At 47.0% G+C, this 15282-nt stretch overlaps 1 protein-coding gene across 1 annotated transcript in view; it reads right to left on the reverse strand.

Annotated features, from left to right (window-relative positions):
- Positions 1–15282, reverse strand: part of eps8a (EGFR pathway substrate 8a, signaling adaptor) — a 58365-nt gene that overhangs the window by 4889 nt on the left and 38194 nt on the right. Inside the window, exons 6-20 of the mRNA XM_061229245.1 lie at positions 12510–12659; positions 11632–11714; positions 11370–11509; positions 10781–10854; positions 9199–9325; positions 8848–8936; positions 8478–8552; positions 7934–8082; positions 6879–7062; positions 5765–5898; positions 4681–4792; positions 3674–3817; positions 1557–1791; positions 772–955; positions 90–222 (exon numbers count right to left, since the gene is read on the reverse strand). Coding sequence (XP_061085229.1) covers positions 90–222; positions 772–955; positions 1557–1791; positions 3674–3817; positions 4681–4792; positions 5765–5898; positions 6879–7062; positions 7934–8082; positions 8478–8552; positions 8848–8936; positions 9199–9325; positions 10781–10854; positions 11370–11509; positions 11632–11714; positions 12510–12659 — 2013 coding nt within the window. The remainder of the gene's footprint in view (positions 1–89; positions 223–771; positions 956–1556; positions 1792–3673; positions 3818–4680; positions 4793–5764; positions 5899–6878; positions 7063–7933; positions 8083–8477; positions 8553–8847; positions 8937–9198; positions 9326–10780; positions 10855–11369; positions 11510–11631; positions 11715–12509; positions 12660–15282) is intronic.

Here is a 15282-nt window from a genome sequence, read left to right on the forward strand (position 1 = left end):
ACGCTGCTCAGTGCTGTAACACTGCTCAGTGGCTGTAATGCTGCTCAGTGGCTGTAACGCTCTTCAGTGGGTGTAATGCAGCCTCCTACCTCCAGGGCGGCCTTCTGCACAGTGACCTGGCTGTACACCCGTGCCCCATCGTCCGGACACACGGTCTTCAGCTCATCCTTGTTGAGGGAGAAGAGCTGGGCGCCCGTCAGGACCCCCAGGCTGTTAATGGTGCTGTGGAGCCACACAAACACAAGCTGCTGTGAGACAGAGGTCCCTCAAGAAGGCTCAAGGTCCCTCAAGATCCCTCAAGGTCCCTCAAGATCCCTGATGTTCCCTCAAAAAGCCTCAAGGGCCCTCATGACCTACCTGCTGCCACCAAGCCACGATACTAACAAAGGGAACAGGAGTTCTTGGCTGATGACGCTAAGCTAAAGCAAGGCTCTCAATGCAGTCTGGGATAGATTCTTCTGTGGTCACGGCAGGGTAGACCATGATTGGCCAAAGTGTCACCACGGTACCCATGGAGGGCCGCAGGGTGGACCATGATTGGCCAAAGTGTCACCACGGTACCCATGGAGGACCCACATGATTGGCCAAAGTATCACCACGGTACCCGTGGAGGACGTTGAAGAAATAGTCCATCGCCCATTATCTAACCTGCCTATTCCTGGTCAGTGTCACAGGGGCTAGAGAGAGCTGGAGCCTATCCCAGCATGCACTGGGTGGGAGACGGGCGGTGGCAGAGACAGGAAATGGTGAAAAGGAGCAGGCCTGACTCACACTGAGCTGAAGCCCTTGGTCTGCAGCCAGGCGCGGACCTCCTCGGGCGCGGAGTCGTACGTGATGTTGACGGACAGCGAGCCGGCGGTCCGCGGCGGGACCTGGAACTTCTTCTGCGCGCTGCGCCCGAGCGTCAGCCTCTGCTGCAGCTCGTCGTGCACCTCCTCCATGTTGGACTTCCTGCCTGCGGGCCGCACACAGGAAATGAGGTCACGCTACCCCCCCCGAACACACCGCTGTCTGCCACACGGACTCTGCCCCGACCAATCACCGCACACACCAGCTCCCAGAGTGACTTTCAGTGGAGAACACACAACCAACCAACACAACTACAACCAACACAATATCAAACAGGGCCTACAGAAGGCCGGAACGTTACTGTGATTACCGTACACGTGGAACTCATTCATTAAAGCTCATAAATACACTCTAGCACTAACGTGTTCACATAATGTGTCATTTTTTAACTGTTTTTGAGAGAGTGTATATTTTGTCTAGTTAACGACAATACATATATTACTTTCAACAGTTTGTCTTAAAAGGTCTCCCTTTGTAATTGTACATTTGTAACATAAAATGAGTAACTTTGGCAAACAATGTGTTGAAAGTAACACAAAGCGGTAACCCAGAAACGCATGTTGTATCTAAACACATCCTTTTTTTAACATTTTATGTCAAAACGACACCGCAATGTTACATGTTAACGATTGAAACAGTGCCGTGTGAAAGGAAAAGGCCGGTTGAGCAGCGTTCTCCCGGAGCGGGTCCGGACGCGGTGGACTCACGGTTGGCGGGCGCGGCTCGCTCCCTCTGGTCCCTCATGGTCACGCTGCCCGCCTCGCTGGAGGTGCTGCTGTTCTGGCGGCTGACGCTGGCGGGGGACGCGGCGGGGGGCGTGGCGGCCGGGGGCAGGGGCGGGGTGGGGAGCCGGGTGGGCGCGGCCGCAGGGGCGGGGGCGGGCGGGGGAATGGGGGCGGGGGGCATGGCCGCCGGTTTGGGCACGTAGTCCGAGCGCTGCTTCTGTGGGTCAGGGGAGAGACAGCCTCAGAACTCCCTCCCAAAAGTCCTCTGGGAAATGTAGTCAAATACATGCTGGGAAGTGTAGTCAATAACAGAAATAATAGCTTAAAGTTGGAGAACGCGCAGACCGAATGAAAATACTGGTCTCACGTCTCCATGAACTTTATCTAGTCACGACCCAGGTTTCAAAGGTACGTTCCAGAGTGAGTGACTTCACACTTCATACTTACAATGCGAATATACAGTAGACACTAAAGGATATCCAGCAAACAAAAAATATTCCAGCAAATTTCTTTCTTTAATGAAAGTTCTTAAATGATATTCATGCTACGAAACCAAATACAAGTCCACCAAGCAATTTAACCTCACTGTACTATGACACAATGTTCAGCTTTGAAAAAATAATATATATTTTTTTTTCATCAAAATGGTATTTAATAGGCTGCTACATTTCTGAGAGTAAACCTCAGCAACCGAACACATATAATGTGTATTCATACACGGTAGTCTAAGGCCTACGTAAAGTACATGGGTAGGCGTTGCTATGACAACATTATACAACACATCATTCTACACTGTAGTGTCTTAGTTACCTCGTTTAACTCTCCCAGTAATTGCTTGAAGGGAAGATAAAAAAGATGGCGTGACTGACACACAAGAGCTTCTCAGCACTGCAAACACACTCAGGCAGGAGCCAAAACCAAGGGCAACCACAGCAACCACAAGAGTATTTTACAAGAGTCAAATTTCCACAGCAAACTTGTCCAACCAAAAGAGATTAACCACTGCAAGGATTATGGAAGACAAGCCACCAGGCTTTCCAGGTGTGTAAACTACTAACTAAGCTACCAGCATAGACTAGTCATGAATGCTACCAGGAGCCTGCATCGGTTAAGGCTAATTCGGCACCTACATGTGGGTCTATCGGGAAAAGCACACACAGGAATACTCTGAGAACATTTCCAGCAAGCATTTGTGATTAGAAAGATCTATCATTCACAGAGGCACTGAGTAAACACAGGAGATAGCTACACATCAGCAGTTTGCAGCATTCAAGTGTCCAGTTGGCCAATTCTTATTGTTACAGCAGACACTAATCATCATTACTGTAAATGTGCCAGTGTTAGCCAACAGTCTAGTTTCCAACTGCAGTCAACCTTTAAATTCAACCTTTAAATTCCCATTTCATGTGAAATGAAGGGAACGCTCTTCTAGATACCCATGACCATAGTTCCTACATCATCAACATGCCATTAACTAATATCTAATGCTAAACACTGTTACATGCCGTGTAACTACCGAAGCAGAAAAACTCAAACAAAGGAGCAATTCCATGATTCAGTTACCCAGTCTATCAAGATACACCAGTGGGTCAGCACTCCATGGTATTTTGAGTCTATAGAATGGCACTTAATCACAGAGGAAGGCCAAACAGGAAGTAGAACTAGAAGCAAAAAAAGCTACACGCTCCTACCTTACACACAGCACACAGCAGTCACACCCCATACCTTAAACAACTCAAACTCCTTCTTTGGCATCATTAGCTTTTAATTACAAAGAAAATAAAACAAAAGAAATGTTGGAGGGCACTTGAAAAGAGGGCAAATGTATATCAGCAACAAAACCAGACCTAGGTCAAATGCGCAATTGTTTTGGATTTAAATACTTTTCTGTGCTCGATTGATCTTGCCTGGTGCAACTGAGCCAACCAAGAAGGCGGGAGCATTTAATAGGTTCTGAAACACCATAAAAGCTCAGTAAAGCGAAGATAACTTCAAAACAATTACGTATTTGAGGTCTGAACAAAATGAATACTCTCGTAATAATTTCGGAATGACACACCGACATTTAAAATGGCCGCTGGGTCTCCGCGGCGACCCACCTGGATGGTGTGGCTGTAGACGGGCTCTGCCTGGCCGGAGCTCATGTTCAGGGATCGCGTGATCTCCAGGATGTTGTTTGGCACGTACCCGGCCTCCCCGCTGGCGTTCTTCACCTTCCACCACTGCTTCCTGTCGTCCAGAACCTGCGGGGAGAGCGCGAGGGTTCAATACACGGGTCGTTTCTCCGAAATAACTGTACCCAAGGGAAAAAATATTCAGGAGAAACAAAGCCTTGAAGTGATCCATCAATATCTGCTTGAGACTAATGAAACCTAGGACCCTTTACAATTTGTCAATGTCCAAATATTTATGGTCCTGACTGTACCTAAAAAAGTGCTCACTGAGTGGACTTTAAGACTTTACTTGGTGTGGTTATGAATAATTGACTAAATGGAGGAAAAAGTGGATTTTGATTTCAGCTTGTGTTTAAGGAAATAAGGGTCTATTTATCACTGTGAAATGTACACTGTATTGCAAAATATACGTATGAATCCACTATACGGTTAGAAAATAAATCATTATGTATTTTTACAACTTCATTCTAACAGAAGAATAAAATTTAAAAAAATAGCAAATCGTAAATCATATAACAGTAATAATAAAAACTATAAAAAATAGTAAGCTTTCAGGTTTAGAATATAAATGATATATAAATGAAATCATATTTCTAAAGCAGTCTCCCATTGGGTTATTGCTGGGTGACGTTGACAAAAATGCCTTTTGTTTTCCCCGCGGTGTGTACATTACATCACATTATTGGCATTTGGCAGACGCTCTTATCCAGAGCGACATACAGTTGATTAGACTAAGCAGGAGACAATTCTCCCCTGGAGCAATGCAGGGTTAAGGGCCTTGCTCAAGGGCCCAACGGCTGTGCAGATCTTATTGTGGCTACACCGGGATTAGAACCACCGACCTTGGGTGTCCCAGTCGTTCACCTTAACCACTATGCTAGAGGCCGCTGGAGGTGGACATGGTGTTTGGCCTGGACTTGTGTCCTCAGTACCTCCACAATCTCGTCCTTCACCACCGACAGCTCTGTGTTGTTGCGAGCCACGAAGTCGTACTTGGATTTGGCGTAGGTCTTTGGTTGGGTCCGGCCGTGGGCCTCGTAGTTCCTGCAAGGCACAAGCACTCAGCGCGGGGACCGACCGGCGGAGAGCCACAGCGGTCTCCGAACCTGCACTGGAGCCTCCGTTTCACACGGCCAAACCAACGTGCAGACGCCGCGCTTCGTTTACACTTACGGTGAGAGTGAGCTCCACACAATGTGAGCCTCGCACATTACGTGCAAAAACTGCTGTCATTTCTACACGGTGGAAACCAAAGTGTCTAAAAACATACCCCTAAATAAAAGCTGAGAATGTGCACGTCAACCACGTGAATCGTGAATTGAGCCGAATAAACCGTCTTTGTCCCAAACGTTATGGAGCTCACGCAAACATACTTTTAAAAGCACATACTTTTAAGCTTAAGTACTTTTAATTAACAACAATGCTAAGCAATCATAACAATGATGTGACTAAGCATTAACCCTGACTACATGGAGTACATTAGTGAGAAACATGTCCAGAATCTCAATCCTCAATTTCTCAATTTACCTCCACACAAATCAATCACCTGCAGCCCACAATAAATCAATGTTGTGCACAAGCTCTCAGCTACAGATAGATGCTGGAGGTTCAGATGGGTGAACACTGACATGGAGTTAATAACTGCCTAACAGCTATATTTACAGACTGTCACAGCCATGGAGAAGTGTCCTGGTTTCAAGACAGAAGCAAGAATTGAAAGGACGCAGAAAGAAAAGGAACCGTCCACCAAAGGTCGAGTTTAGAGCACCACCACCAAGGGAATATGAAGCCATCTAAAGTCCGGGTGAAATAGATTCAAGAATCTTCCGGCAAAGAGGTTTTCGTTTTTTTTTGAAGATACTAGAACCAAATAGAGGACAGAAGCAGGATGGGTATAGAAATATAAATCACACAATAATAAGGGGAGGGGGGGGGGAGTTGGAGGGTTCGGGGTTTACATCAGCGAAGCCCGACAGTTCTCCATGGCCTGTCGCACAGTCACGTGACCGGCGTTACCTATCTACATGGCGGCTGACCGCCTGTTTAAAGGCCGCCACGGCCGTGTCCTGGTCCAGGAGCTGTTTTCGCTTGTACGCGGTGTTACCGAACGCGTACCCGTCCGCCGGGGGGAAGGCCTGCACGCCGGGTTGCTGGAACAGAAACAAAAACAACGACAAGCGTGGAGTTAGCCTGCTGGCCACGGCCAATTCATCAGCCGAGACAGCGGCCGTTTTTCATCTGCCGTTCTGACTTGAATTCGGATGATTCATTGCGCCATTAGTCCACAAGGACAAGCTAATGGCAGTTTGTTGACAACCCGAAATGCAATATGTGAAAACCTCTGCAACAAGGTGCATCGTACAAACGGTTATTACGGTTTGTTTTGTAAACATCATTCTCTCTCTCTCTGGTTGGTACCTTGCATGGCAGCCAATCGCCGTCGGTGTGTGAGTGTGTGAATGAATGGGTGAATGAGAAGCATCAATTGTACAGCGCTTTGGATAAAGGCGCTATATAAATGCCAACCATTAACCATTTCTCTCCTTGGACACTGATGACCCCCCCCACCTCCTGGTAACCCTGGCAACAGTCACTCTTTCCACCTCTGCCAGTTGTCTCCTACACTGCAAAAAGTGTCCGTCCTACAAAGCGTTTTAGTCTCTTGTCATAGACTTTTCTCTCAAGTAGAAAATATTAGCTCTTGTAAGTTAATGTTTACCTGATGAGTGAAATTTTCTCATTTCATTGGTGAATCTTGAAATGCGTAAAACTGTCTCACCTCATTGGCAATATTTATTTTATTTTATTTTTTTAGCAAAAAAATTTAAGAAATAAAGAGTTTAAGTCTCAAAATGAGATTAAAATATTTTGTTTTTTTGCAGACTCTCCCTCTTCCTGTTTCTGCTGTTACCCCACCTCCCCTCAGTCCCCTCCCTGCGCTCCCCCTTCCCTCCATGGACAGCCTGTGGTGCGCCTCCTCCTGTTTCCCCACCCCTCCTCAGCCCCGTCCACACCCCCTCCTCCCCTGCCTCCTCCTCACCTCCATGGACAGTCTGTGGTGCGCCTCCTCCTGTTTCCCCACCCCTCCTCAGCCCCGTCCCCACCCCCTCCTCCCCTGCCTCCCCCTCACCTCCATGGACAGCCTGTGGTGCGCCTCCTCCTGCCGCAGCACCTCCGCGTGGGCCAGGGACTGGGCCAGCTGTGTGAGCTCTGTCTCCCGCGGCGGGCCCATGTAGGCCAGGACCGGGGGCTCCCAGCCGCCCCGGAAACGGGGAGAGTACGGAGGGAAGTGCTGCTCCTTCGGCCACTCCAGCCTGGGCAGGGAGGGGCACCCAAACATCACATAACTGCACAATAGTTCAAGCTCATTGGTCGAAAAATGGGTTCTCACTGCCACAGCCAATGGCGTTTCAACGTCAGCGTGCTCACAGATAAAGAGTGTTGTGGTTTGAAGGTGTTTGTTGCTGCAATTCCTCTTTTGACAGTTAGAAGTCCGAAATTGCCTATTGCAATTTTAGGTATATGTGTATATTCGACTGATTAAGTATTTGCTACAAATGACCCATAATCAGTTGAAGTCCCATTTTCTTAATACTGCTGAGTGGGGTAAACACAGTGCAGGCTCACACACAGTGGGCAATAGCAGTGCCACTCAAAACCAGGCTAACGTCGCTAAGGCTAACGGCAGACGAACACCAGAGTATTTCAAAAAATGGAAATTACATGGGGATCTTTGTGCTTTTAACACGGGTCTGATGGTCTGGTTTTACTTTTGACAGGAGCAAATCAACTGACAGAAGACAATACCAATCACCATGGAGATGAACACAAAGGTAACAATCAAGTGCTGGGCGTTAACATAATATGCTAGCATGACACAGCATTGCTTAGCTCCACAGAGCAAAAAAAAAATTATATATTTTAGGCTCATATTTACTCTTAAAATCTTATTTATATTTTTTTGTGCAAATTTTCCAAAAATTTCAATTGTCAAGCAAACAGTAACTGAAAACAAGCTAATATTTTCTACTTCAGAGCAGAAAATAAGATTTGAAGTGTCATTACGAGACTAAAACACTTATAAAGACAGACTTTTATTTTGACATTGGAACACTGCTAAATGACAAAGTTGTAAGTGTAACACGGAGTCGGTTTCCCAGGCAACCCCGGGCCAGGCACGCCCACCTGCACTTGGTCCAGCCGTCGCCTAGCGACACCCACAGGTGCCTCTCGTCGGCCGTGCCGGAGGAGTGCAGGAAGTCGATGGCCTCCCGCGTGAGCAGGGGGCTGATGACGCTCTTGGCCAGATCCACCCCCCCGGACGTCTGCACCACCTGGGAGAGACAGGGCCAGAGCGGTCAGCTGTACACAGCACCCTGAGGGCAGACGGCCGTGTCAATAGGGTCATTTCACGTTCTGCTCTCTCTCCCAAGTGCTTTGGAAAAAAAATAATGAAAAAGAAAGCAGTCTTCCCCTGTTGAGGGCAATAAACTGCATCGAGTGACCAGAACCAGAGAGTCGAAATACACACACTCAGAGATAAAGGGACAGTAGACAGTACACTCTGGTTCTTCAAGGAGCACATTTCCCAAATGTACCCTGAAAATATAGTAATGTTCTCTTTGGGTACAAATGAGCACGTTTTACAAGCAAAAACGGTCCAAATGAACTACATTATTGCTGGCTAGGGGTACAAGAAGTGGACCAGGTCGACGGCGCTGTCACCTACCATGTTAAGCGGCGTGAACAGGAAGTGGACCAGGTCGACAGCGCTCGGGTTCTGAATGTGCGCTCGGAGCTTCCCCTGCAAACATTAGCGGTTAGCCACTGAGCCGAACGACGGACACAATCAAGATAGACAGCGGGGAGTGTTACACAGCGACGGGATAAAATGGACAAAAATAGACATCCTTTAATACAGATCATAGGGATACTTTGTTACACATAATTGTATTTTATATATAACGGAAATATTTTAAAAATAAACAGATGTTCTTGCCATTATCAGTCCTATTAAAACAATATACGGAACATACAATAAATGCATGCATGCAGTTGAAATACAAACAATTGGTGAAAATGACCAGACAGATTTTTACCAGTAAGTTGAACGCGTGTTTGAACTTCTGGAAACAATCGACAAACTCCTCCTGAGAAGGTGGCTTGGATCGTAGTGTCAGCACGCCCTCTAGTGGACACAATATGAACAAGAGGGACATGGTGATGAGTTCCAGGACCAAACAGGACAATCAAAAACTACACTCGGTTAATCACAGAACGTTCCGGAGGTCCTGAAAAGGTTCAGGTGAGGACGTTCTATGTCGGTAAAACTAACTTTAACTACATTTAATAAATGTAGGTTGTGTAAAAACAGCATCGGGGTCACAAACACTTAACCTATAAAACGAACAATGTAATAACTGACGATTGCACAACGAATTAATTACTACCTCCTGGACCCTTCTTTTTGCTCTTCTTCGACTTCTTCCTCTTCGAAAGCTCGTTAAACGCCTCGGCTGCTTTTTGAAGCTTGGTGACAAAATATTCGATATCATCCAGGATGTGGTTCAGGATTTGCTAAAATGAAAATAAATAAATAAATAAATAAATAAACGAACGAACAAACAAACAAAAAAAACCCTCAATAATATGCATAATCATACACACCACGTCATAATTAAACATTTTAATGTTACTCTTAGTAAGAAATGTTGTATAGATATCGATTCATTTTATTTATTAAAAAAAAATGCTTCCTGACTAAACTCAAGGACAACACTCTTCTGAGGAGATATTTATTAAATCAAGGAAAAGCAACAAACTAACGCATTTCTTAGACTAGCTTCTTCGTCAGGGTCACACATTTTATTTATATTTGCGGTCTTTGCCTAAGGCATTTGTGAGTTCGCAACTATTTATGAGTTTGCCAAAACTAAACCGTCATCAATGTGAAATGATGAAAAAGTGAAGTTGCCTATTTTAGTTGTTGAAAATTAAGGAAAAATGCTGTAAGAGTCCCACAGACTTAACAGACCGCTTGTAATCCTGCATTAACATGCACAGGTCATTGAGCTCCATAACCCTCCAGTGCAGTGGATTTAGTTGCTCCGGCGAATGAAATTGTGCCACACTCAAGTCAAGAGTAGACGATCACCGCACGACCGATCGCCGACTCCTTCTGAACTGTTTCCTTTATCTTGAGCCCGTACAGTTACGTTCCGAAGATAAAGCTTTAAAATTAAAAAGGGAAACGCAGAGGCCATTACGCCGCGGAAACAGCCTGGCCAATCAGACGGCATGCACAGGTGTACGTTGGGAAAGGTGAGATTGACCTTGGTCGCAATGTTGCAGTTCATATCTGATATCATATCATATCTGTCTAAGCTCTACGCTCACTGTAACTGGGGGAGGTAGCATCGTCACTAGTTTCACACGCTTCCATCCAAATCTTTCGCAACTGTTCAGCAAATTTCCCAAAATCTGACAAAAGAAAATGCAAATCATTGTCCTCCAGGACCAGGGTTGAGCCAGCCCTGCTCCAGCTGTCGAACGGGGAATCCATCAACTACTGTTTTACGAATTTACAAAGCGGATGCAAGCCTTCCTCTGGCTTTTTGGAGTGGAAGCACGTGACTCCGGTCTCCATCATATCATTTCTTTCATCAAAGTCTGTATCCATCACCCTTGGTCGCGTCGTCTCTCCATCGATACGCCAAATTTTCCACCTCGGCCAAGCGTTAAAAACGTTTCCTGTTTTTTCTCATTTCAGGCATTTCCTCTAAGGCACTGGTTTTTGTTCCAACCAGATCCCTTAACAGCTGGTAAGTAGCTGGTGCTTATACACATATCAGATTTAGACATGATTGAGCTCATGAAATAGCTAAGAGCAGAAATTACCTGAAACAGGTCGGCCCTTGCTGCGCACCCCTGACCTAAGGTTTATTTAAGCGCAAATGAAAAATTGGCATGAAAACGGCTGGATGGAAGCCCCGCTGTTTCCAGCCGGGGGGAGAGGACGCGGGGGTCACTCACCACGTCACGGTCCACCCTGGCCACGGTCATCTCCGGGGGCTCGCCCTGCGCCGAATAAGGCCCGAGACTGTCGTCTAACAGAGGGGACACCAGAGGGAAACTGAGCCCCCAGCCAACACAACACCCCTGATACCCTGCTTTCAGGTATTAACAGTTCCCTTTGCTTTTAAATAACACTGAGGCTTTGACTCATATTTTATTGAATTGTGTGAGAACTTCTGTGGCAGTCATCTATTCCACAAGACTCTGTCCTTTAATAATTGTAGAACTAGAGTGAAAGTAAGGTGGTCTCCTGGTTTGCCCTGTGGGAAGGCTACCCAGCCCCGGTCCTGGAGATCTACCATCCCGTAGGTTTTCATTTCAACTCTAATTTGGTACTGAGTTCTGCTAATTAGCAGCCAACAAGATCAAGAGCTGTTGAATGAGGTGTGCTTTGTTAGGGTTGGAGTGAAAACCTACAGGATGGTTGATCTCCAGGAACAGGGTTGGATAGCCCTGCCCTATAGTATCCATGCCATCGCTGACTCAGGCTGGGGGTGTGTATGTTTGGCAGGAGTGTGACCGAGGCAGTGCATCATGGGACACTCACAGTCCATCTGCTCATTGGCTGCCCAGGCGGACCAGGCCGCCACCCTGCTCTTCACGTCTATTGGGGCGAGGGTTGCCGGGGGGGCGGGGGCCGGGGCCGAGGGGGGCGGTGGGATGACGCTGTCACTCTTCAGGATCGTCCTATCGGAAGAGGAGGAGGATGAGAACAGGACACGCCTTAATCTTGCACTTACTTTAACCATTTCCATCTTATTAAAGCATGTGACTGGTTTGAGGAGGGGGAGGGAGGGACGGCGTCGTACCTCAGTGCTTCCGGACGTTTCTTCACCTTGCCACCTTTGTGGTCGCTGATGGCACTGTCTATATCCGTGTGGATCAGGTTCGCCTTCAAGAAGACAAGCAACAGGTCAGCCATTTTACATTACATTACAGCTCATTTAGCTCACTTTTATCTAAAGCCACTGACAGTTGATTAGACTAAGCAGGGGACAAGGGCCCAACAGTTGTGCGGATCTTATCGAGGCTACATCGTGGACTGAACCACCAACCTCCCGGGTCCCAGTCATGTATCGCTACACTACAGTCTGCCATGTCAGGTCTCCTAAACGTCTCAGTGACATCACATGGCACAATGTTCGCTCGGAGGGGGAAAATTAATCAAAAGGCTATCACTATCACCTCATACAAACATTAACACGAAACAGCAATGATGAATGAATGCAAGGGACACGGCAGTAAGTCTTTTGGATGGAGTGTGCGATCTTAAGCAGGCAGAGAGCTGTGATGAGACGGTGTAATCTGTCTGATATGCAGATGTGCCAAAGCTCCTCGTGCTCAGTTTCAGAGGGAGAGGATTACTGCAGTATTAACCCCTTCCCGGCTCAATTCCCACAGAGACGTTCCCACCAGTCTTTTCAAGATAACCTTCAGGATCAACCAAGCACAGGAACTACAAAGAGCTGAAATTCAGCGGCAGCGTTTGCCGTGAAAATGAAGTGGCATGAACCCTCAAACACACACACACACACACACACACACTCTCACACACACACACTCAGACACACACATACATATACAGACACAGACATACTTTTTAAATCTGAACGGCCTGTGGAATATTTGAGCTCTCATGATCAGTGTGAGCTGAGCTGAGCTGAACCTGCTCTCGATGGGCGCTCACCTTGACCTCGTCGCACTGGAAGAGGTGCAGGTCGGCCTTGCCCTGGCCCGACTCCTTACACACCAGAGCCAAGATGGAGTCGTAGCTGCAGGCGTTCATCACCGCCTGGCAGTGCTGGATGGTGCTGAGGGGGAAGTTCTCCAGCTCGTTCTGAAACCCAGCCCAGGTCCGCCATTACAACCAAAACCCACACAGGAGGTCCACCATCTCAAACAAACTCACTCAGTGGAGAGCCACCATCACAGCCAAACTCACTCAGTGGAGGTCCACCATCTCAAACAAACTCACTCAGTGGAGAGCCACCATCTCAAACAAACTCACTCAGTGGAGATCCACCATCTCAAACAAACTCACTCAGTGGAGATCCACCATCTCAAACAAACTCACTCAGTGGAGATCCGCCATCTCAAACAAACTCACTCAGTGGAGATCCACCATCTCAAACAAACTCACTCGGTGGAGATCCACCATCTCAAACAAACTCACTCAGTGGAGAGCCACCATCTCAAACAAACTCACTCAGTGGAGATCCACCATCTCAAACAAACTCACTCAGTGGAGATCCACCATCTCAAACAAACTCACTCAGTGGAGATCCGCCATCTCAAACAAACTCACTCAGTGGAAATCCACCATCTCAAACAAACTCACTCAGTGGAGATCCACCATCTCAAACCAAACTCACTCAGTGGAGATCCACCATCTCAAACCAAACTCACTCAGTGGAGATCCACCATCTCAAACAAACTCACTCAGTGGAGATCCACCATCTCAAACAAACTCATTCAGTGGAGATCCACCATCTCAAACAAACTCACTCAGTGGAGATCCGCCATCTCAAACAAACTCACTCAGTGGAGATCCGCCATCTCAAACAAACTCACTCGGTGGAGATCCACCATCTCAAACAAACTCACTCAGTGGAGATCCACCATCTCAAACAAACTCACTCAGTGGAGATCCACCATCTCAAACAAACTCACTCAGTGGAGATCCGCCATCTCAAACAAACTCACTCAGTGGAGATCCACCATCTCAAACAAACTCACTCAGTGGAGATCCACCATCACAGCCAAACTCACTCAGTGGAGAGCCACCATCACAGCCAAACTCACTCAGTGGAGATCCACCATCTCAAACAAACTCACTCAGTGGAGATCCACCATCTCAAACAAACTCACTCAGTGGAGATCCACCATCTCAAACAAACTCACTCAGTGGAGATCCACCATCGCAAACAAACTCACTCAGTGGAGATCCACCATCTCAAACAAACTCACTCAGTGGAGATCCACCATCTCAAACAAACTCACTCAGTGGAGATCCGCCATCTCAAACAAACTCACTCAGTGGAGATCCGCCATCTCAAACAAACTCACTCAGTGGAGATCCACCATCTCAAACAAACTCACTCAGTGGAGATCCACCATCTCAAACAAACTCACTCAGTGGAGATCCACCATCTCAAACAAACTCACTCAGTGGAGATCCACCATCTCAAACAAACTCACTCAGTGGAGATCCACCATCTCAAACAAACTCACTCAGTGGAGATCCACCATCTCAAACAAACTCACTCAGTGGAGATCCACCATCTCAAACAAACTCACTCAGTGGAGATCCACCATCAGAGCCAAACCAAACTCACTCAGTGGAGATCCACCACCACAGCCAAACCAAACTCACTCAGTGGAGATCCACCATCAGAGCCAAACCAAACTCAGGTACAGTGTATGGTTGGGCATTTTAACGTCAGACACCAAACATTCTGTTCTCTCTTTCAGATCACTGCAATTGTGTCCAGCCAGTTGTGCCTAAATTCCTGTTAAATTCCCTCCGGCGGACCAGTGGGAATTTGCGGGCGCCGTCAATCACGCAAATTAAACCACAATGAGGAATTCATAATATTGTTTCGGCATTGTGAGAAATGAAAAGAACCACTGGACGTCTCAAGGGCAGTATTTGCCGCAAACACGAGTAAACCCTGCAAGTCAAATCACATTCCCTTGTGAAGGCTGAAGATAAGCCTCTTACAGAACAACCAGCAAAGCACACCACTCGAGGCCGAGGTTCTGTTCCGCTGCACTGAAAACACATTGTGAACTTACTTCATCTGTGAATAGCTGCTACTACTGCATTCCCATATAGCAGTGTCGAGCTCATGTGATAGGGCCAGTGCAGAGTGGACCAGCCTGGGACCTCCTATAGACACGCTGAGGCCGGCTTTCACACCCTTTTCCGAAGCCAAGCCTGTTGCCATGGCGAAGTCTCAGTACTTCTTATTAACCACCGAACCTGTACAAATGATCTTGTCTCGATAGCTCTGAGGTTTCAACAAAGGTGTGTTTTCACTCTAAAAAAGGCTGTGTTTTAGCCTTGTAATGACACTTCCGACTGTCATTTTTTTAGTCTCAAGTAGAAAATATGACCTTATTTTAAGCTACTGTTATCTTACCCCTTTGGCAAGTCTTGAAATGAGTCAAACCATCTCACCACATAGGCAATGTGTGTTACTTAGCAAAAAAAGTAATAGTGGAACATTTTTTAAGTCTAAACAGTAATCCAAGTAAGTAAGATTTTTTTGGTTTGTTTTTGCAGTTGGAGGCGGTGTGCTTGTCTTGGACTGACAGAGGGGTATTAAGGGGCTAAGGCCAGCATACGGACACGGCACTGTGAAAGAGAAGAGCAGGAGGAAGGGCGTGCGGCCGGGTGACCTTGGCCCGACCTTGGTCACTGTGAAAGAGGAGGGCAGGAGGAAGGGCGTGCGGCCGGG

Source organism: Conger conger, chromosome 19 (genome assembly GCF_963514075.1).
Source record: "Conger conger chromosome 19, fConCon1.1, whole genome shotgun sequence".
Taxonomy (NCBI): domain Eukaryota; kingdom Metazoa; phylum Chordata; class Actinopteri; order Anguilliformes; family Congridae; genus Conger; species Conger conger.